Source organism: Zeus faber (assembly GCF_960531495.2).
Source record: "Zeus faber genome assembly, chromosome: 20".
Classification (NCBI taxonomy): Eukaryota; Metazoa; Chordata; class Actinopteri; order Zeiformes; family Zeidae; genus Zeus; species Zeus faber.
In genome coordinates, this window is record NC_137207.1 from 4,157,604 (window position 1) to 4,181,838 (window position 24,235).

General features: G+C 42.6%; 1 protein-coding gene across 1 annotated transcript; it reads right to left on the reverse strand.

Annotated features, from left to right (window-relative positions):
• Positions 1–861: 861 nt before the first annotated feature.
• LOC307246108 (protein FAM13C-like) lies at positions 862–18,290 on the reverse strand (the record flags this gene model as incomplete). The annotated part of the gene is made up of 11 exons (XM_080021910.1): positions 17,473–18,290; positions 11,283–11,712; positions 10,211–10,349; positions 9,252–9,333; positions 8,910–8,991; positions 3,791–3,917; positions 3,623–3,706; positions 3,376–3,471; positions 2,770–2,969; positions 2,035–2,136; positions 862–979 (listed from the first exon to the last, which is right to left on the reverse strand). Exons 1-11 carry the CDS (start codon positions 17,684–17,686, stop codon positions 862–864), a joined length of 1,674 nt encoding a protein of 557 aa, XP_079878036.1. The 5' UTR covers positions 17,687–18,290.
• Positions 18,291–24,235: the final 5,945 nt, after the last annotated feature.

The window sequence follows — 24,235 nt, forward strand, 5'->3', positions numbered from 1 at the left end:
GCAATTGAATGTTTGATGCTCGAATAAAAACATTTCTTCATACTCGTTCTGCCTCATCATCGTCATCACTGGTTGCCATGTCATTGCGATCCCATGATAATACTGATGTTAAATAACTTAGTGCACCCCACATTGTTCGCTTGGAGAAATCCGCTGGAAGTGTCCTTTTATGTTCGGACCTGTCCAGTGGAACCCAAAAACAATTGCAGCTGTATAAAATAACCCCAACATTTAGTTGCGAGAGTCCAAATTGAAAGTCAAGTCTGCATTATAGAAAAGCTTTCACTGTAAGGAATGGTTTGTCTCCATCAATTGGTGTTAATTTCAGCAAGCAAAGGCATATTCAAAGTGTAAGATAATGTAGTGCTAGAGGTTACCAAACATTTTGCGGGTGAGAGCCCATTGGCTGCCTAAGCTCTGACTGAGTAAAAGAAAAAAACATCTCACCATCATTTGTGAAAACAAAAAAAGATGTACAAAAAAACCCCAAATGTAATATATATATAATTAAAAGAAAGAAAACTGGCTTGCCCTGCAATTCCTTTTTTGGCCCATAGGGGGCAGCTTAATTGAGTTTAAAAACCCTTGCACCAGCTCCCACCAGTACAGCATCACCTGTACAATACAATCAATCGAATGCACTGGAAGATAATTTTATAGATATCATAACTTCAAGAAGCCCTCATAATCCTCCACAAGTGGAATGATAAAAAAAAAAAAGGAAACGAGTTTGCATCTTAAAAATATACTGTTACTCTAAGCTTGAAGGGTGGAAGGATATAATTGCTTGATGTATTTCGTGCGCACGTCAGGGTGGGGGGTAAGAGTACATTCCAGGATCTCCAGAAGTTCTTCAGAGGTTTACTTTTTAACTTCGTCTTTGCTGAGTAGGACTTCCAGTAGACGCAGCTTGGCTTTCACCTGTTTGTACTCCTGGTACTCGTCTGCCATTGGTGTGCGATCCTCTTTCTGGCATGTTCTGTGAGGAGATACGATGAAAAAAAAAACCCACATGATAAAAAAAACAAGAAAATAGGCTAATGCTTGAGTCATTTGATGAAAGGAGTGCCATTTGGGTCCACAACATGAAGTCAATAAACAATAATCTGCCAACATGTTTGCCAAACTAAAAACATTATCAAGATACTATAGAATTATTTTTTTTTAATGAATAATAATGTTTTTTTAATAAAATTTCCAAAAACTACTGCTTATTTTTAAGTCCGCATGTAGGGAATGCGAAGTTTGACGGTTGCTATGGGTTGCTATGGAAGGGAGAAAAAGAAGGGTTGAGGTGTGTGGTGGCTTGCTCCAGCAATGTGATGTCAGCTTCACATTCCCCATAGAGTCACTGAAGTTGCATCACAACTATTACAGAATAAAATATGTATTACCAGCATATTTTATTCCAGGTATCATCACAATTTCGCTCTCTTCAGAAGCAAATCTGTTTCCCATGCCATCCACACAACGCATATTAATAAAATGTAAAAACATTATTTTTAATTAAAATATGATCATTTATTTGTGTCCCTCAGTTTTGCTTTACCCTGTCACACCAACTTATTTTCCCTCCAAAACTAGTGAACTGTTGCTTTAAGTGATCACAGTCACATAAACTTATTAAATTATGATATAATTTATCACTGATAATTTGATGTCTTTTAATGTGTGATGACATCTGTCAAGCTAACCTATCCACCCCGTCACTGATAATAGATAAAGAAAAAAGTTTTTAAGTAAATTAATCGTGATAACACACTCATGGTTATTCCTTCTCTATCATACTCTTCTCATACGCTTCTCGTGTTCAAAATAGAAATTAAAGGTTTTTTAAAGACTTAAAACATTTGCCCCATTGGACTGCATTTAAAAAGATAAAAAATAAAATATAAAAATACATAATACATAAAAATATAAGCAACAGCAACAACAGACTCCTATGGACTATGGAACTATGGAAGAGTCTAATCAGACACTGGCTGGTATTTTGGACAACAGCCACGGCTGCAGCTGGATAGGCCTGTCCCTCACCTCCCGGTCATTCTGTAGAACTCCTCTTCAAACTCTCGGAGGCCCTTGCGCATCATCCTCTTCTCCGCCCTTGTCTCCCGCAAACACGCCAGCAACTCAGGCCTGGGTCAACGCAAAGGGAATAGGGAAAAAGAGGATAAGTAAAAATTTTTCCACCACTGGCCAATGACTCACAACTCAAAAACTGTTCTTCAATTTTGTCTTCTGCAATTTATATAACATAAATGCCACCAACTTTTCTTGAACACGACACACTCAAATCTCTAACATTGCATTTGATCAAGTTTTTATCAGAGAGAGACTACAAAATATATGACTATAATGCAAGTTTCGGGTTTTCCAAAATGCAAATAAGAAAAGTTTTGTCCTTGTTTTGGGCTGGGCCTGAGGTTTTGCTATTAACGTATATAATATACCATAATCGAGAGTCAGAAGAGTCAGTTTTGCTCCCAGTTGTGAATTGAATTCTCACAAGAATCTGTTAATTCTGTCCAAATGATTTATTTTGGTTGAATGCAAAGGAGTACATTTAAAATATTTGTTCGCTCAAAACGAATCGTTTGCAAGTCTTGCATTGCTATTAGTGGGCCATAATATTCCCATTTCTCCATGTTTCTGACATTTTTCATGGTTAACAGGATAGTGGTGTGGCGTGGGCTCATTTCATCATAAAAGGTGTGTGGGAAGTAAAAAGGTTGGGAATCACTGCCTTAATGTGCTCACGTATCCACACACCTGGACGCTTCATGAAGATTGGTCATCGAGAAGGCAGGTTGCTCGCGCACGGCCTTCACCTCGTCCATCGGGGACACAAAGGCGTGGTCGCTGTCCCTGTCGCTGTCTTCTTCATGGGTGGCCAGCCACGTAACCCTGTGTGGGGGTGGGACAACGGGATGATGGGCCGCGTAGTCTTCATCGGAGCCATCCTCCTCTTCCTGAGGTGACGAGAACATAGCGTTGTTCAAGAAGGTATTCGTCAGTGCAAATGTGACTGTGGTGTGGGGATGGTCTGGTTGAGCAGCCACACCCGACCTGGATCTAGGTGATTGGGTCAGAGTGGTTGGATAGTTGTTGCTCGTTGGTTGGTCTAACGAGCAGCAGGTAAAACCACCATCCCCACACACATTCTCAGGATAGGAGCCCTGTCATGACATGTTCTATCTGCTCCTGGCTAATTCCAACCGGCCCACTCTCTACAATAAACTGGCGTGTGTACAACATCGTCTTCTGTGTCTCTGTGCCGGAGGGCCCTGAAAACACCACTTGGGTGGCGTGTAGTAGGAGAAACTGCCACAGTGACTTATTGACAGACGTGAAGTTTATTATACAAGAGAGTCTCACTATAGTCGTGATGGTGGGACTGGTGCACAGCAAACGTTTGATCATTTGGTATCGGTCATACAGAGGCTTCACCAGGTTCCTCTCCTGCTTGGTACCCTGGGAACGAGAGACATGGAAGGAGGGGAGAGAGAGAGAGAGAGAGAGAGAGAGAGAGAGAGAGGGAGAGAGTAGAAATAAAATTTAAAAAGAAGTGCAAGATGGAGATTGAGAACCAGAGAAAAAAACACAAGACAATTTGCAGCCTCACCGGTCGGCCGTGCAGGCTCTCAAAGTAGAGGAGACATTTCTGCAGCGCAAGCTTCTCCAGCACCATCTGGCCCTGGGTCATCTCCTTCAACACAGGACCATGTCAGGTCAGCCCACACACACACACACACACACCATGATGTCTACAATGCAAAGAGGTTGTTCCTACCTTCATGTTGTCCGGCAGGCCCAAACTTTGTCTCTTCTCTTTGAGTCTCCTGAAAAGTGACTCCGCCGTTTCCTCCGCCGTGGGTTGTTTTTGTGGGTCTGGCGTCGCCTGCTGGTTGGAGCCGTGCCTGCGAGGGCCAAGGTCAGAGAGAGATCATACTCCTAGTTTAGACGGTGTATGTTTATTCAACTAAACACTACCGCACTACACTTTATACTTCATAATAACACTTTATAATGACTTCTTCCCATAAAACAGTCAAAGTAAAAAAATGATTAATATACATAATTTTCCTTTGGTTAGTATTCGATATTAACTGTATATGACACAAATTAAATCCTCAGTCTGGAACGGAAACTTCAACAACCAACTTTATTGAACGCTCCTCTCCATGAGCATGCGCCAAATACCCCCATGCACAGCATTGCCCCGTTCCCATTACATCATCAGTATATGAAATCCTCCCAGGTTGGGGGGACTTCTTGGGATTAAACTCCAAAACTCTGTATTATACAAAACCTACAGCATCCCCATGGCTGGGCACTGCTCTTAAATATATTTTTTTCTTACACAACACCATTTTTCTTATTGCATGTATCCTGGTTTATTAAACCATCTTCTGACCAAAACAAACTAGAATGCATAAAATGAATAGTAAATGCATAAACATAAATGCATAAACAAACATAAACAAGACTGTCATACATGGTTATCTCATTTTTTCCAAATACATTGCCAGGTTTCAGAACAGCCCTCATTATATTTTAGAACAAACAAGTCGCTATTTTAATTGTCCATCCTTCGGCTTAGAAGGCTGTTTCCATTTAGTGTTGGTTTACTTAAGGATAAAGTCTGTTAGTCTCTGTGGCAGTTTGATTTACCTGTGGGGTTTCTCATACTTGGGTGTGAGAGGCATGGGTGTGAGTCTCTGTACTGTTAGTTTTGGTGCTCCTCATTCTCAGTCTATGTAATTTGTGTTTTGTTGGTTGATTGTGGAGCCGGTTCCTCAGCATAATACTTCTTGATGAATATAGTGTTCCTAGAGTATGTACTGTAGATCCACTTGGTGATTTGACAACCACTTTGTTACTGTCCTTAAGTAAAGTAAAACCTGATCTCCGGATGTCACATCTGAGTATTTTACTCTGCTGTTGTTGTAGATCTTTGAGTTCCATTTTCATTCAGCATCTGTGTCTCTTGTTTCCAGATCTCTTTGTGGTATATTTATGTCTAGGAGCTTTCCTCAGATTTTCCTTTTGAAGAGCAGCTCTGCAGGGTTCTTTCCTGTGGTGGAGTGATCAATAAACCGGTACGTTGTGACGTACTTACGGAGTTCCTTCTTCCAGTTTAGTTCTTCAGATTGTGCAATGCGTATCCTCAGTGAGGCATTTTGTCTCTCAACTTCACCATTGGCTTGTGCTCACTTCGGTGCTGTTATCACATGTAGTATTCCTTTGGGAGAACATGATCCACAATCTGATCTCGTAGTGATAGGGAGACCATGGCGACTAAAAATGTTCTCTAGACTGTCGATCACCTTTTCTGTGGTAGTTGACTGCAGGATCAACTACCAATATACACCGATCAGCCACAACCTTAAAACCACTATTAATAAACACTTATAATATTAGTGGTTATTAATTGTATTATTGTGTAGCTCCTAAGTCCTGTAAGTTGCGAGGTTGGGCCCTCATGAATCGGGCTTGTTGTTCCAGCACATCCCACAGATGCTCGGTCAGATTGGACCCTAACCCTCTGGGGCTAAGCAGCCCCATACGCAGCTGCACTGTGTGTTCTGACACCCTTCTATCATAGCCAGGATTTTTCAGCAACTTGTGCTACAGTAGCTCTTCTGTGGAATCGTACCACACGGGCCAAATGTCGCTTCCCATGCACATCAATGACCCCATAGTCGCCCATGGCACTGTCACCGGTTCACCAGTTGTCCGTCCTTCGACCACTTTTGGTAGGTACTAACCACTGCATACCGGGAACACCCCACAAGACCTATCATTTTGGAGATGCTCTGACCCAGTCGTCTAGCCATCACAATTTGGTCCCTGTTAAAGTTGCTCAGATCCTTATGCTTGCCCATTTTTTCTGCTTCCAACACATCAACTTCAACAACTGACTGTTCACTTGCTGCCTCATATATCCCATCCCTTGACAGGTACTATTGTAATGAGATGATCAATGTTATTCACGTCACCTGTCAGTGGTTTTACTGTTGTGGCCGATCAGTGTAGAATGTCCTGTTGGTAGTGGGCCCAGTGCAGGATGTGGAAGGGGGGATGGGGAAGAGAAATTGCCTCGCGTGTTCCATCTGATCGGCTCTTCTCTTTTTACCAATCACACTATTTAAAACGAATATCGGCTGATTGCGATCGGTGGCCAATCGATTGGACCCTAACCCTTACTCCAGAGCCTTGTGGTCTGTCACTAAGTCAAACCTTTAATCATATATACAGTATATAGGTGCAGTCTCTCGCAGGCACATACAAACGCAAGTGCCTCTTGTTCGCTGTGTGGATATCTTCGCACACAGTCTGTTCGGCTTCTGTTTACATGGCATATTGGTACCATTTCTCGTTCTGTTCTTGTACTAAGACTGCTCCTTTGTAAAATGGTCCTGCGTCTGCAGTGACCTTGGTAGGGGCATCTTTGTCGAAATATGCCAGTGTGCCAGAGTGCCAGCTTCAGCTAGTTTTTCCTTATGCACTTGAAACGCCTGTTTCTGTTCTGGCCCGAAGTGGAAAGGTGCATCTTTCTTAGTCAGTCTCTGCCGAGGCTCTGATATACTGGCGAACTGCGGTATGAATCGGCTACTATCCAGCCTATCCCACAAAGCTGCGTACTTCTGTTGCTTTCTCAGGCGTGCCTCTGCGATAGCTCTTACTCGTTCAGGGGTGGGATGGAGGGACGGATGCCCTTTTGTGAAAGTAGCATGCACATGAATATTTACTTGTCCATGTTGAATTGGCATTTCTCAGCATTTAGGGTCAACCCTCTCTTCAGAACTGTACGGAAGCCGTTGATCATGGGTCTCCTGGTCTGGGGCATGAACGATTATGTCATCAGAAATATTCTCTACCCCCTTGGGGCAACTCAATGCGTCGCAATCTCATGGTGATACTGTTCACTAGCCAAGGAAGCACCAAATATGTGTCCCTTATACCTGCAGTCGAAAGAAAAAGAAGAAGTAGAAGAAGAAGATACCTGAAGGTACCAGTGTGTATTGCAAATGTGGTGAAACCTCACAATTCTGGTATGAGCTCTAGTTGGTGGTAACCCCACTTTAAGTCCAGTTTTCTGAAATGACTGATCCATTCATCCCTTGTAAGAGCTTGTCCACTGTGGGAATTGGATATCTCCCTCTGATGATGGCTCCATTTGCTCTCCTCATGCTGAAGCATATCCTGATGTCGTCCTCTGCTGCTTTTGGGGAGACTTTTTCAGACTTATTTGCTTGGTGTTCAGTTTACTAACCCCTTGATACAGGTTGGGATATTGTCTCTGTATCTCTGATTTTATACTGTCACTGTGGATAGGTTTTCACCCACTTTGAGCACACTTAGCAGTGTTCCTGCCAAGCAGCGGCTCTCTCTCACCCTTGTATTACCGTGAACTCTACCTCTGTGTTATGTTTTCCTATCCCCACTTGAAAACTTGAACACACCCTTTACTGGTAAATTGGAAGAGTATAGGTACAAGTGTTTGCTTACTGCCTTGGAGGAGACAAATTTTATATTTTTATTTTAAGCACCTGAGTCAATTAACATGAGTAGATCTACTCTACCATCATTGGGTGTAATCCTCTCTGTGATCGAATCATCTTCAATCACAAATTAAGTCTCTGTCTTGACCCTCTGACTCAATGCATTTTACAGTCTGTCTGAAGTCACCTTTTGACTTGCACATCTTAGCAAAGTGGTCTTTTCCATTGCATTTTCTACATGCTTGTCCTCTTGCTGGGCAGGCTGGGTCCTTGGCAAAGTGATCTCCATGTCCACATCTGAAGCATACTTTATCAGACTTTCTATTTTCCTCCCCAAGGGGTTTTGGTTTCCCTCTCTGGAATGTTCCCTCCTTCTGTAGATGCGGTTCACTGTCTCTCTCCCCTCAGTGCTGCCATTGTCGCTCTTCTTCATTTCTGCCATCTGCATATCCACCCTCACACTGTGCCGCTACCTCCAGAGCGCATGCCAACATCAGCCTTGGTTCCTCCAACAACACATAACGTGCATCTGTTTAACACTGCATCTCTTATTTGAATATCACTATCAGCATCTCTTATTTGAATATCACTATCAGCATCAAATGCACAGACTCTAGCAGCCGGATTCTGTGTTGTCTGGTAGAACGCTTGGCACGCGAACGCTGTGTTCACTTGCAGTACAAAGTAGGCATTTAGTGCTGCGACTGCTGCATCATAATACCCAGGTCCTCCGTGTTGTGCAGAGTTAAAAAAAATACATCCTGTACATCAGTACCTGCGTGATAAAGCTCATCGTCTTTGTTTTACTGAAGCTTCCACGTCATCGGACAGAATCAAGCCTTTCCCATATGTGTACAGCTCAAACACCGTTAGCCATCTTGTCCATCATGGTCCCATCACTGCAGGCTCATTGTGGCACTCGAACTTTGGCACGGAGTTGTAACTGAACTAACAATCTAACTTGACTTTTCAGATTTAAATTGAGTGTCGAAATACCCCCATGTGCAGCATTGTTCCCTGCCCAATACGTCATCAGTATTCGACAGTTAGTGGCTTTACAAAATTACAAAGTAACACATATAAATTATGCATAAAGGACAAGTCATGTTATATTGTATAACATAACATTTAAAAAATAATAAAATCTAAAATAGTATTACACGGCTCTGTGGAATAGTGGATTCTGATTGGTTTATAGGGGTCAGTTATCTCTAAATAATGCTGTCAGACCGCTGTCTGACAGCATTATTTCATTTCATTTCATATTTCAGTCATTATAACCCCCTTCAGCGTGATACAAGTATCCCTTGCATATGTGATAGGATATATGACATTGCTTATAATATCACATCATATCATATCATATAATATCATATTACACTATAGTGTGCTGTGTATTTTTACCTGCAGAGCTGACTTTGTTCCACAGATAGCCTGTCGTCACTCTGCTCCTTGATCTCAAACACAGACCGTCTCAGCTTCATCTCTAGATCAGAACAGGTTGGCATTATAAAATGAATATCATACCATCTAGACAATATCCACCATATTTGGAGTCCACTGAAACATTTAAAATGTTCATAAAAATAGAAAATCATACAAAATGATATATATGCTGCTGGATCAACTGCAAAATTATTAATTATTAATAATTATATATATATATATATATTCCCTTTATTGACAAGAGGGTCAATATTATTGAAATCCTCATCAGTATTGTTTATGGATGTAAATAGGTATCACCTTTCAGTTGTTTGCGAGCTTTCGCCAGCTCCGTCATGACTTTCACCATCTCTGGGTTGCCGTTCTTATCATTGTGAGATGGCTGGATTGAAAGAAAGAAAGAAAGAAAGAAAGAAAGAAAGAAAGAAAGAAAGAAAGAAAGTCAAATAACTCAAAATAAATATTTTTCAACTAAAAGATACCTTTTTCCTTGGGTACTTCACTAAACCATATTTGAAACTTATGGATAGAACATTAAGAAAATATTGAATACATTTCATTGTAGATAATATAATTAGGCCCTCACTATTTTCAATAAATTACGTAATACGTTTAATATATTATTCAATTTAAAAAAAGCATACACTTTGACAGTTAAGGTGGAATTATTTGGCTTTAACACACAAAGACCACAAGGAGGCGAAAGAGGTCAATAGATAAAAAACGCCTGGCATTATAGCCCATTAAGCATAATAAAGTACATATAATAACAGAAATACTTTTGATAGTTGATATGGTATACTTTAACCTCAATATTTATCAATATCTATTAATTGTATTTATCAATATTATGTTCTGGCTATTAGTAGTTGCTCAATGTTAACTTATCGAGAAATGAACTACAATACAAAATAAATAAAAATCCCCTCCAACATATTTTGTAAAGTGATCAGCAAAGAAAATATGCTGATATTAGAAATATACACCATTCGAATTTTATAGAAAAATTGGCGGGGGGAAAAAAGGGAAGATCTTCATTCTTCACCATGTGCTGCTAAATGACTAAATGTAAATGTAAATGAAGGATACAGTACGATCAACAACAAAAAAGGAAACAGGTTGCAATTTGTTGTTTTAAACAAATATAATACAATTACAACAGTCGTTTTCAGGGACGGCTGATTACACATAAACTCTTGGTGGGAATCCTGGAAATTCCATGTAAAGAGACAAGCAAAGTTTGGCCGAGCTTATGGTACCTTGTAGTTCATTTCCTGTTCAAAGTGCTCCTCGAACCTCCTGACTTTCTTCTTCAGGCTCTGGACTTGTCTGGTGAGCAGGGGGATGGAAGGAGCCAAGGCCTCCACTGGCTCGTCCAGCCGTTCGCGACCCCTAGCCCTGCGCAAGAGAGGTCAGGGAGATAAGATAAGATAACACTTAATCCCTTTGGAGAAATTCAGGAAGGTGGGAAAGCTTTTTCCACACCGAATCAGTAATCGCATCCAAAAGTCGGGACCCCCCCCCCCCCCTTGTGGTTTCAACTGCATCTGGGTTTCGCGTCCCAAAATATTTCAGGAAAAATGGGAAGAGCTTATTTTTTAGTAGTTTTCTCAACTCGACATTAACCATTTTTCCATGAATGAGTTTAAAACTCCTTTTATATCAGTGGTTTCAAACTCAGATGACCTGGGGGCCACTGGCCAAGTTGGCTTCTCCTAGGGGGTCAGGTTGAACTTCAAGGGAAAACTGGCATGTTTTTTTTTGTTTTGTTTTTTCTCCCGCACATTAGTGAATTGCCTCATAATCCTGTTGGAAAAAGCTCTCTTATGATCTATTTTATTCTGTTTTTTATTTTGAAAAAAATCAAGTACATTTGTGTGGATTAATTAAGCATAGTGATTTGAAACAATTATTTGCAGGCCAGATTTATCAATATATGAACACCATGTAGCGTGTCACATTAAATTGTCTCGTGGGCCGGATGTGGCCCCCAGGCCTGTGATTTGCAAAGTGCAAAAACACCATAAACAATCGACAAAAAAATGTTAACTTACATTTTTAATTATTATTTTTTTGCTCGTTTTCATTTTAATAATTTAGTCCTTTTCAATCTTTGGCTGTGCTTGCCTGTTATTTAGGATATATGATTAAGGTCAAGGTGTCTACATGTACTTGAAAACAATACAAAATTTCTAATTAAAGTGCCAATCTCAAAGACTTTCATTAAAGAACCAGGTGCCTGTGGTGACTTTCCATGCATTCAAATCACAATCACATGCTTTTCACCATAGTGCCACTTATGATCAACAACAAAAGAACAAGACGACTTACAAGATGTACTGCTGGGCGCAGGGCGGAGATGGGGCCGTGTCGGGGTCTGAGTTGAACCTCAGACTCCGACTGAGGTCAGAGCAGCGTGGAGAGGGCAGCGGGGTGTGGCTGCCCGCGATCAGGTCGAGGAGAGCTCCTGCACCGAACCCTGGACCCCCTCTGTCTGAGTCACCCCCCACGCCAACTCCACCTCCCCCGAAGGGAACCCCCCTGCCTCCTCCTCCGACGTCGCCACTCCCTCCGGGGCTGCTCCGCTGGGGGGAGTAAGGAGAGAGGTGCGGGCTGGGCAGGGTCACGCCCTCGATCGGTGGGGGCTGGAGGGGCTGTAGAGAGGGCTGGTGCTGGCCGGATTGCAGCCCGGTCAGGGGCAGGGGTTTTGGCAACTGGCTCTTGGGCGACTGCGGCGGGCAGGTGGAGACCCTCAACAGCTCTGTGGGCGGGGAAAGAATATAATAAAAAATTGTTGGATCACAGTTTCAAACTTCCATGATAACAACTTATTTGTGCATTGTGCATTTGCACCTTTACGCACTGTTTTCCGTTGTTGGTGGCAGGGTATGCCTTTCCAGGCATGATTGCAAAGACGGGTAATCTGATAAAGTGATGTAACTAGTTGTGATCAGTAATCTGAGTGAACGTTAAAAAAAAATGGTGGTGACACCTGGTGGTATCTTGCCAAGTTCACAGATACCTGTAGTTCAGTCAAACCTGAGATATTTCCGAAAATACTTTAATAACATAATAATTCCATTAAGTTTCCAGGATTCCTGCCATTAAACTTCAATAACAACCGTAATTAGGACAGCTTTTCACAGTCTCACTTGCACCATCCCCTGCTTCGCTTACTCATTCTTAAACTTCATTGCACACACACACACACACACACACACACACACACACACACACACACACACACACACACACACACACACACACACACACACACACACACAGATGTTTTGCTATCTAATTGCAGAATGCCAACATTTCATTCAGCGGGTCAATCTTTCCAATGCAACACGAGAAAGCTTTTTGTATTAGAAACTGGTGAGTAGTTCAAAACCACCAGGAGCGTAGGACAGCACGTCAGCATCAACATAGTAAAACAACCTCTTGTCTCTGTCTCCGCCTCTCTCTCTCTCTCTCTCTCTCTCTCACTCTCTAGGGGATTCTCTGAATCTGTCCGTTTATGAAGAGTGGATCCAATTTCAATTCAATTCAGCTTTATTGGTATGACAGTTATTATAACAGTATTGCCAAAGACAGGGGGCAGGTAGCACTCAACAACAACATCAGATACAATAACTCAACCACAACATTGTATACAATAACAACAGATGAAGACTCATAATAATAGCATTAATAACATGAAAAATTACAATAAAACTAAAAAGGTAAATAAATAAAAAGTAACAGTATGTACAGGGCAGGTTACAGCAGATTAAGATTGTCCTTCATCTTATGACACTGTAAGAGGAAGGGTCCAGCGAGGGGGGCTGTGTGTCCCTCCCCGAGGAGCACGCCCATCTTTTCTTCATCAGACAGTGCGGTGAATGATGCTAAAATTGAGTTGAATTTATCGAAAAAAATTTGTCTGATGTGTTGGTAGGGTTGATAGTGTAGTAGAAAGTGCAGAAACTGTCTCTACCTCACCTGTGCGAAGGATAAACATGTGCGTATACAGACACAATCCCGGAAACAAGACGGCTTGTAATTCAGCCACACACCTATGAACTCGCATTCACATCAGTGTTACCACAAAACAAACTCAAACCTAAATACCCCACTCCCGCAGAAAAACTTAATGGCAAAAACACCCAGGGTGAGCACACATGGAGGCAGGCCTGCGATCAAAACAAAAACGCAACTACTGTTTGGAAATGGATCCAAACCAGATCCAAAGTGCCGAATCGCGATGGAAGAAGATCAACAGGAAAGTGTTGGTGAACAGGTGGCAGTTGTGACAACGTGGGTGGTGGGGAAGAGCACGGCTAAAATAAAATTTAATAAAACAGCGCAGAGGGAGACAAAGGGGAGAAAAGAGCAAGAGATAGAGAGGAGGGGGGGCACGTAGCATTCTGTGGCCGTGCCTCACGTGCCGGCACGCTTGTGTATTTTTGTGTGTGTCTGTGTGCTATAAATAGCAAAACATGTGTGGGGCAGAAAGCAGCACGCGGTGGCCTGCTGCCAACAACCAACTCCAACACACACACACACACACACACACACAAACACACACACACACACACACACACAAACACACACACACACACACACACACACACACACACACACGCACAGACACACACACGCACAGACACAAACACACACACACACACACACACACACACACAAACACACACACACACACACGCACAGACACACACACACAAACACACACACACACACACACGCACAGACACACGTGAACAGGGCTGGTGGCGTGCTGCGTGAAACAAACACACCGAACGCAAACCGAGGTTTTGCTTTGAGTCTTTTCAAAATGACAGACTGCACATAATATGAGTCTGCTTGGTCGCGCTGGGACTTCCTAAATCCTAAATCACCCTTTGTCATTCTATCATTTTATCGTCAAGAGTATTTACAACCCCTAATGGGGGCAGAGGATGGGTTGGTTGTTTTTCCAACCCAAGCCTTATTAAAACCTCTCTGAACACTTCACTGTTGAGAAACTTACCACTCTGCCCCAGCCTCCCGCTGTGCTTAAGTCTTGAAAAAAACATTAAGTCTTTTTCTTGACAAGTGGAATCTCACAACATTGTCAGGCAGTCTTTATGTTTTCTATATGTTTTACTGGAAAAAAAATATGAATGGTTAGAAACCATGAACTTTACCCGTTTTTTAGGTTATCGGGGAGGAGACTTCCTTCCATTTGAAAGTCTTTATAAACCAGGATAAATCTAATTTTTCAGCTACAACATTAAAACCACTGACAGGTGAAGTGAATAACATCGCTTATCTTGTTCCAATGGCACCTGTCAAGGTGTGGGATAAATTAGGCAGCAAGTGAACAGTCAGTTGTTTAAGTTGATGTGTTGGAAGCAGGAAAACGGGCAAGCTTAAGGATCTGAGTAACCTTGACAAGGGCCAAATTGTGTTGGCTAGATGATTGGGTCAGAGCATCTCCAAAACAACAGGTCTTTTTAATGTTATGGCTGATCGGTGGATATCAGAATAGAGCATTAAAATGTCTTTCTTTAAAAGATGTATTATTTCACATAAAGCTATCCTGAGAATTGGATAGCTTGGAATTGGAGAATTGGATAATAATCTCATCCACCCTATTCTGTCATAAAAGATCAATGCTGCATTCGGAATGGCATACGAGCATACTATTTAGTGCTGCAAATGAGTGTTTAGTATGTCATAAACTGTGGTATGTAAATACTGCACAGTATGCTAGCAAGGGTATCCCACAATGCATTGAGAATGCAAGATGCCGCTAAAAGTCTCTATGCAGTGTCGTTATCAGCCCTCAATGTGCCGAAAGGAAGTTACGCGGTTATATGTTGATGTAAGAAATCCGAGAAGCCTTTGTTCTTTTACTCATATATCAAAGCTACTGGATGGTGGCACAGACGTGTGTACGTAGTAAGACATTTTGGGCCCAACACCAAACTCAAGGCTTCAAATTGTCTCTTCAGAAACCATCGGGTGACATTTTTTCTACAGACTATGGTTCAGAAGTAGTGGCTTTGAACTTTAATGGCTTCAACTTGTCTATACTACATATTGTGATTGTGATGACTAGCTGGCTGCACATTATTCTGCTTATTACTCTCCATGGCTATGTACTAAAAGAACATAATGAAACTGAATATTGATTTGAAATTATTTTATACCTAGTAAGTCTAGTTTTGTACAGTAGTATGCCTATCACAGCGGCGCACTCTGAGACTGTAAAGCTACCGCTTTTTAGCCTCTGCAAAAAAGATTGTCCACAACAACGGAGCTAACACTGCAACAACATAGCAAACTATTCACCATCCAAACAAATGAATTCCTTTCCCTACATATAACAACCTATTTACTGTTCTTAATTATAAGCAATATTGGACATATCCAATGAATCAAGGCAGTGAATCAAGGCAGGCAGAAGTGGTTTCCCATGACAACAGACTTTATGAACAGATAGCGGTCATTATTTCAAAATAACTGACCCCTGATATCTGCTATTAACCAATCAGTATCGGGTATTCCACAGTTTGCTATGTAATAACAGAGTTAAATGAATGGAGGTTTTGCTGGAAGAAAGACAACTTCTGTGAGAAAGACAGAGGCTGAGAGCACAGAGCAGCGTAAAAAAGGAATCTTCAAAATAAGTAAGAAGTCTTTTTTTCTCCTTTTGACATAAGTCAATTGCATGTCAAAGTTGATTTAGCTAGCTTTGAGAAAATAAGCCTTCATCTATATTGCTTAAAAAAGGGCAATTTTAGGGTTTGTGGGATTCCTAGTATAGGTACTCCTCACTTAACGACCGAGTTCCGTTTGTAGCACCAGGTCATTAAACAAATTTATCGATATGCGAGGACCCACGTTATTTCACGCTAAGGGGACGTGGCGATCGCGAACGCTAGTTTAGTGAATGCTGACAGACTGATGATGACATGAGATGTATACAGTGTATATAGTATATACAGTACAGTATGAACAGTGTATATAGTGTATATTGTATATAAAGGGTGATGGGCGATGAGATGCTTGACACTGCGACACTGGACAGACTGCGCACAATACAGACTGATAGGAGAGCTGGTCGTAAGTCCGAACGGTCGTTAAACAGGTAGGTCGTTAAGTGAGGCGTACCTGTACTCAACATATTCAATACAACTGTACAAATTGTACAAATACAATGTTTTGCATAATAATAATAATTATTATTATCATCATCATCATCATCATCATCATCATCATCATCATCATCATCATTATTATTATTATTATTATTATTATTATTATTATTATTATTATACTAATACTATTGTTATTGCTGGGATTTTTTATTTTATCTGGAACACGACAATGGCAGTACGCGCAGACATGATTGAGGTCTCGTTAGAACCGGGATGTTTTAGACGTCTTATCGTTTGAGTTTGATCAATATTGACCTATATCTCGAGCCGAAACAGCTGAAAAACTGTCATAATATACCGGAAGCAGAAGGATGTTGAGGCGATTTGATTAGTTTCAGCGTCTCCAAAGTTATGGAACTCCAAGCTTCATCCAGCCACTTGCACAGACAACTTGAGCCCATGCTGCGTTTAAATTAAACTCGGAAAACTGTGACTCGTGCTGCGTTCCACAAAACCCCGTAAACCATAATGGTCTCAGAAGGCGTCTTCGCACCTCAGGAAGTTCGGAGAACCTTTGGAGGTACCGTTCCTTTCTTAAATGTCCACAGCGCATGATTCAGGAATGATAATAACTGTTAAAACATCGTTCTTGAGGGACATTTAAAGTAAACGACACAAGAGGAACATCCAGTGACGTAAGTGCAATACGATGTGTTTTACAGAACCTCGGAAACCTGTAAAACGTACCTAACGTGACTAAACTGGACCCTGCGTATTGCTGCCTCCAGCTTATATATCTTCTTTATTTATGCAGCATGTGTTATTATTATTATTATTATTCTTTTATTGTTTTTTACTCTATTATTATTTATATTATTTCAGATTTGTTTTTAAGAAATCCTTTCATCTAAAATTGGCAGAAGGTTTTTTCTTGATTCGAGGGTCTTTTCTATCTTCCCTAATATCCTCACGATTGCCGACTGTTCTTACAGCACAGGGGGGAAAAGAGGAAAATGCCACCTGGCTGGTACGCTCTCTTCTGGCAAGAAGAAGCAGAAGAAGCAGAAGAAGCAGAAGAAGCAGAAGAAGCAGAAGAAGCAGAAGAAGCAGTCGTGACCAAGAAAGAAAGAATAATGTGAACGCGTGTCCCTCGCAAAAGAGATCTTGATCTCAATGGGACTTTACCTGTAGCTCTAAATAAAGGAAAAAAAAGGAAATAATAATAATAATAATAATAATAATAATAATAATAATAATAATAATAATAATAACAACAACAACAACAATGAGAAGATTGGTGTTGAAGGCGGGGAATGAAGCAAAAACAAGCGGATAGTATGGAACAGAATCAAAAGAGCCAGTTTGGATCTGAGTACCTGGTGGGCTGTTTTCATCCACAGGGCAGCTGTGACAGAGGGCCAAAGTCTTACCCTCCTTCACTGCGTTGGGACCGAGGGCAGAGGGGCTTCCAGGCACCTTGGCACCCAGGGGAGGGGGGCTTTCCACCGGGGAAGAACCCAGCGACGGCCCGCCCTCCGCCTCCAGCGCCTGGAGCTTCAGCAGAGAACTTTGCAGGCAGAAGCAGAACATGATGGCCGGTAGAAGAACTTAAAGAGCCTTGTGGAGACCAGAATCAGGGCAGCTGGGGTAGTAAGGCAACGATCTGAAAACGATCTGATGCGGATATTAGTCGCTGTCGATTAGATCGATTATTCGTCGATTTTCGAATGCAACACAGTTGCATTACCTACCCAATGAGACCCAATTTGAAAAAAAAGAAAACTCACTGAATCCACCATCTGACCGCAACCCTAACTACTAACTAACCCTAATCCCAAAAACAGCGTTTATCTGATAAAATTCCTGACGATTGGAATTAGTTGGTCGGTAATCCGGTGAAACAACACGTAACGAATGATTTGCATTGAAGACAGTTAGTCCACAGACACCCGGTGTTTCCATTCATCTTCGCTCCTTCTCTTTGTTCTCAGCCGGTTGCAGTCCGAGGCGTGCATGAAGAACGATGAAAAATAAAAAATAAACAGTTGAAGTATCCGTTTTATCCGATGCGTGTCTTCCACCCCCTCCTGAATGAAATACCTGCAGCTACACGCCCTCCCATCCGTGGGTCATCCTTGGCCGTTGCGTGGATGCTGATGATGATGCTGATGATGCTGATGCTGAGCGCTCAGTCTCCTCCTCCTTCTCACTTGCATCCCCTGTCCACCCCCCCCCCCTCTCTCCCTCTCTCTCTCTCTCTCTCTCTCTCTCTCTCTCTCTCTCTCTCCCTCTCTCTCTCTCTCTCTCTCTCTCTCTCTCTCTCTCTCTCTCTCTCTCTCTCTCTCTCTCTCCCTCTCTCTCTCTCTCTCATCTCTCTCTCATCTCTCTCTCTCTCTCTCTCTCTCTCTCTCTCTCTCTCTCTCTCTCTCTCTCTCTCTCTCTCTCTCTCTCCCTCTCTCTCTCTCTCTCTCTCTCTCTCTCTCTCTCCCTCTCTCTCCCTCTCTCTCTCTCTCTTCTCTCTCTCTCTCTCTCTCTCGTCACCGCCTGTTTCTCTCCCCCCTCCCCCGTTCTTCTCCCTCCAGTGTTTCCCGTGGCATCTCTCCCCGCATGGATTGCTCATAATGCCGGTTGTACACCGAAATAGAATAATAATGTAAAAATAATAATACAAATACAAATAAATAGAATTACAAATAATGTCAACAAATGAAAACACATTTCCAAATAAAATCACTAATTCAAAAAAATATCGATAAAACGGATTTTACGTCACTTTATTTCCTTTTTATTTGTTTTTTAAATGTATTTATTTCCAATGACAAAAGTTAAATGATAGCTTCCTATAATAGATATGGTAGGTCTTGGAGCCATTTTACTAGTTACAATTAAGGACTTGTATTGGGGTGGGGCTTTGCAGAAAACCATGAGCTGTGAGCAGCATACATGCTATTTTTGGTTAGGTTTCACGTGGTGAGTGCAAAATTTGATTTGTCCCAATCATACCCTAGTGACAGTGAACCAGACATGATCACATGATCTAAGTGTTCTACGTGTGTACAAGGGTGCAAGGTGTGTCTGGAGGATATGTCATATAAAATAGAGAAGACAGGAAAGGATAGATCCTTGGGCCATACCTTGTGAATATGCATGAGAAATGTGAATATGACTATAGAATACAAATATAGAGTGTATAGTATTACTATAAGATGTTCAAATTTGCATCACTATATGGCCATCCTCACACCCAAAGATGGTAGGAGTTATTGTGGTCAACCCTAGGGAATCTGGCTTTCTTTACAAACATTGCACCACTCCTCAGCTTTCAGCACGTCACACATTTGGGTGTAGGGGAGAGGAGAGGATGATGGGAAGAGGGGATGGGAGGGAGCTGATGGTTTATCATCACACACACCCTCCACTGATGACTCTCTCTACGTCTGACTCCTCTGATAGGTGGAGAGGTGGGTGTAGGTTTTTTTTTTCGTGGTGGTGGTGGGGGGGTTGAGTGGATGAAAAAAGATAAAATATTTCAAAAGCAGTAGTGACAGGAGATGGCGTAGAGGTCGAGCGATGAGATGGATATTAATAGAAAGAAACATGTTTGGGATTGAGGGATTCTCCGTTGAATTGTGGGTTGGAGGAGGTTGTCGGTTGGGGGATGGGGGCTTATCTTTTCGGCTGACATCACCATGCATTTTATGTGTGGGTGTGCGTGTGTGTGTGTGTGTGTGTGTGGTGGGTATGAGCATACTGCAGCGTGTGGGCTTATGTAAGAGTTTCATTCATAAAAATAAAAGTAGCTAGCTCTAGTAGGGAAAGAGGGATTGAAGGAGTACAGAGAGAAGAGGCAAGGAGGGGAGAGGAGTCTGGGAAATGGGCTGATCACCGGCACACACACAGGCACTCACGCGCATGAGCGCACGCACACACGCACGCACACACACACACACACACACACACACACACACACACACAAACACTCATGCACATACACATTGGAATATGGCCAATAATTGAATGAATATAAGTGAATGGGTCCCTTTTTAATTAGTAATAACTATTCTTCCTACATCCCTCCCCATCTAATTATATTCCCAGTGCAACTTTTTTAAATCTTTATGTTTTTTAATCCCCTGCAATTCCCCCATGCTCGACTTGATCCACAGAAAGTGAACAGCAAGTCAAGGTCATAAAATAATAATAATTATAAAATAAAAAGTGTACTTATTGTAAGTCACTTTGGACAAAAGTCTCTGCTAAATGACAATGTAAATGGAATGCGTGTGTGTTTATATAGCTATAGCTTATTCACCATCTTCAGACAAGGCAAAGCAATACATTTGTATATCACACTGAGCCTCCCTCGTGTATTTATTTCGGGTAATTACACTTGAAACTGAAGTTGGAATTATTGGCAGTGTTTCACTGTGAAATACGCCCCGATGACTCATCCACTGACATATACCACATTTCTCCACCTCTTCATCCCTTAATTCCTCTCTGCCTCTCCCTCCCCATCCCTCTACTTGACGCAGGGGCCATATCAGAGCAAGACTAGAGGACCAACACGTGATTTACAGGGTTTGTGCATTTCATTCCCATGCACCTACGTATGTTGTTGCCGAGGACAGCAGTATGTGCACATACAGGATATATACGCAGACATTGACACACGCACACACAGAGTCAACAGATACTGAACGCAAATGAGAAGTAAGGTTTTTTACTGTTCACCATGCAATTAACTGACTGATGGTGACAACAGCTAGAGAACATGTACAATTCATTTTTTTTAACTGTTAAAACACACCCCTCAAAAAACACTTATTTCAGTTGGATATTGTGAGATTCCCATCTTCCAAAAAGGAGATTTAACAGGTTTTTCAAGGCCCCATTGAACTGCATTAAAGCTGAGTGAAGTTGCAGCAGAGTGGTAAGTTTCTCAATAGGAAAGCATTCAGCGGGCAAGGTTGTGCTATGAACTATTATCAATGATGGGTAACAACATTTTTTAATGAGGCCTGGGTTGAAAAATAGCATTTATTTTGTTTTCTCTTCTACTTGAATATTCTTCTAGAGCCTTACTCTCATAAGATATCAGCCAGAAGACAAGATATTGTAGACTATATTCTACTATTCAATGGGTGCGAAATACTCGTATTGAAGCCTTGAACAGATTTTTCACATGCAGTCAGTTCACCATTGATTAAAGGGGGAATAGACAACTTTTCACCGCCCCCCCCCCTTCCCTGAAGAGGTTAATTGAAATTGTGACAATTTTAGTTTAATTTTATATATTTTGGTTGCATATCATATGTATCATGTATACATAGATGCCACATTGACTGCTTCAGCTCGTTGCTGCGATACGTCGGTGCCATATTGGAACAGGCAAGACTGGCCTGTAAACAAATACAAGTAAACGAGGAAGCTGCGGTTTTTCTGGATAAAAAGCGCTTTAACATTTACCTTTCTCAACCTATATCAATGAGTCATTTTTATATTCAAAAGTTTATGATCTACTTGGCGTAGATTGCTCCACCGTCCACCATTTCCGCTGATGGTTGCACATTGGTTGACGCACTTCCTGTGAGGCACTGCCGTAAATCTATCATTTTCCCGGGAGTTTGTACCCAGTGGCAGTCGGAATGCATAGTGATATAAAGGCTTATAGGGAACCAATCTAAATGCAGATGGTGTCATTATTCTATAGCCATTACACTGTGCTATCAACATTAACGTCATAATGATAAGTAGAGGCAAAAAATTGTCTATTGCCCCTTTAACATAAAGCTCATGGGGGAAAATATTGGAAGGATGCCAGGACTTTATGTTTTATTATTATATACTTTTTTAACCTGTGCTGTCAGCATGCTGGGTATACAACAAAGAGTATTTGTATGCCATTGCATCCCGGACAGAGTTATTCTGCAAGTGGAGTTCAAGTTCTCAACCTGCAATGCAACTCTTTATTAATTCTTAAATCATCAAGAACTGCTGCAATAACTCTGTCCTGTCGACGACCTGTAGGATGACAAGAGCACAGTTTTTAGTTATGGAGAACCACCACCAACCCCCCTCTTTGGAAAAATATCTATCATGTTTGGGTCTATAAACAACTGATCACTACTCCAAGAGGGAGAGAATCACCACGGGTGGGACAAATAAACATAGAACCAAACAACATTTACACAAAAAGAAAAACATTGGATGACAACATGTATTGAAAAACAGTGAATTAGGTCCAGGAAAACTGGAACTACAACTGGTCATGTGGCCTCTTCCTGTCATAGTTATGGCAGTAAATTAGGGAGAAAAGGAGAGGAATGCAACCAGGAGGGTGCTGGGGTGCACTTGAAGCAGGTGTGTGTGTGTGTGTGTGTGTGTGTGTGTGTGTGTGTGTAAGATGTCCACCTGTGAGTGTACACAAATTATCCCCATTGGTACTGGTGTAGAAGGTCTGTATTATGTCGTGGCACCTCTAAGCAGCGGAAAGGGCCCTGAAGCCCCCCGAACTCTGCAACCTTGTAGACACCCTACGGCTGCAGGAAAGCCCGAGCACCCTGCCCTGCGACCACAGAAGACCCCCGGGCCCCCAGAAAAGCCAGAGGGCCGTGGAGCAACCCCCACGCCCAGTCCTGAGGAGCATTACCCAGTCCCAGGGAGCACAAGGAGACCCCGCACCCCAGGGGCGCACACATAAAACCAACCCCCAGGTGCAGGCACAAGACGCAGTCGCAGGCACAGAACCCGGGCTGCAGGCGCCAGGCACGGACCACAGGCCCGGAACCCAGCTCCATGGCGACAGATCGACACCTCGCCCAAACCGCCGACTCAGCAGGTGAGCCGGCAGGACTCCCATGCCCACCCACGCAACCACACCCAGGCCCGCCCCACCGCAGCCGACTAGACGCCCCACCCGGCGTGAGCGCCAAGTGCCCATACACGTAGCAGAGTGTGCTCAGTGCGGGGAACCTTGATGTCAGCGCCACCCCATGCCAGCAGGCCGCCAGATATACAGGCCCTCCACCACCCCCAGCACATGGGGCACCCGCCACAGAGAAGCCACGCAGTAGGAGCATATGCCGACAGCCGCCCCCCACACCACAACCCACACCCACAACAGCAAGCAGCCCCCCCAGGGGCCCCGGAAGGCACCCGGCGGCGCTCTCTGCAGCCCCGCCAGGTCACAGCACACCTCAAGCCGCCAAGTCTCCAGACCAGCCGCAGGGTGCCCACCTGGCCGCCCCGCCAGCCAACCACGACTCGTCAGCGACCAGCCACCCCGGAAAACCCCAGTGCTCAATGTGTGCTGTTGGCAATTGCAGTAAAGATTGTGGGGTTGGGGGTGCGAGTCCTTCAGGCAAGTCGAACCGAATCACTTGCACCCCTCCTGCCCCGCAGACCCTGGTCCGGTGAAGTGTTATTAGGAGTAGGATTGGTGTGCGAGTATATGTGTTCTAAGCTAATATGAGTGGGATTAAAATTTCGGGACTGACGAAAAGCACGCTGGGGCAGGCAAGATGGCAGCTACCCACCACATAGCTTGCACCCCACCCATCCCGTAAGCCCTAGACCTATTGTGTGGTGTCTATGCCGAGTTTGAGTTTTGACACTGGGAGAGATAGGCGAATCTCGGCCAGATCAATGCAGGGGCCCAGCAGGCTGGGGAACAAACACGCGGATCCCCCCCCCCCCCGGACCCGACCGTGCCCTGGCACGCCCACCTCCCTTACCTGGTGGCAGCCAACCTACAAGTGATGGGACTTTAAGTTCTCAACTACTTGAAGAAAAAATACTTTTAAGCAATTAAGCCAAAAATCTATATAACAGAAGAAAAATATAAATAACTTTTGCACAGTATTAATAACATTCACATTCAAAATGTTGACCAAAGGAATTTTGCTGCAGAAACTGTACCATAATTAACAGTATTCCTGATGTGTTTATAACCACATTTTTTCTATAGAATATCAATATCTCCTATAAATAGGTTTGTGAAACCACCAATAATACAAATTTCTTTACAATTAGAGTCACAATGGTCCTGACATTCCTGATACTATTTTAAGTTGTTTTTTTAGATATATCTATATTAAATTATTTAACATATATTTATTATTGCGGATGAATGATCTA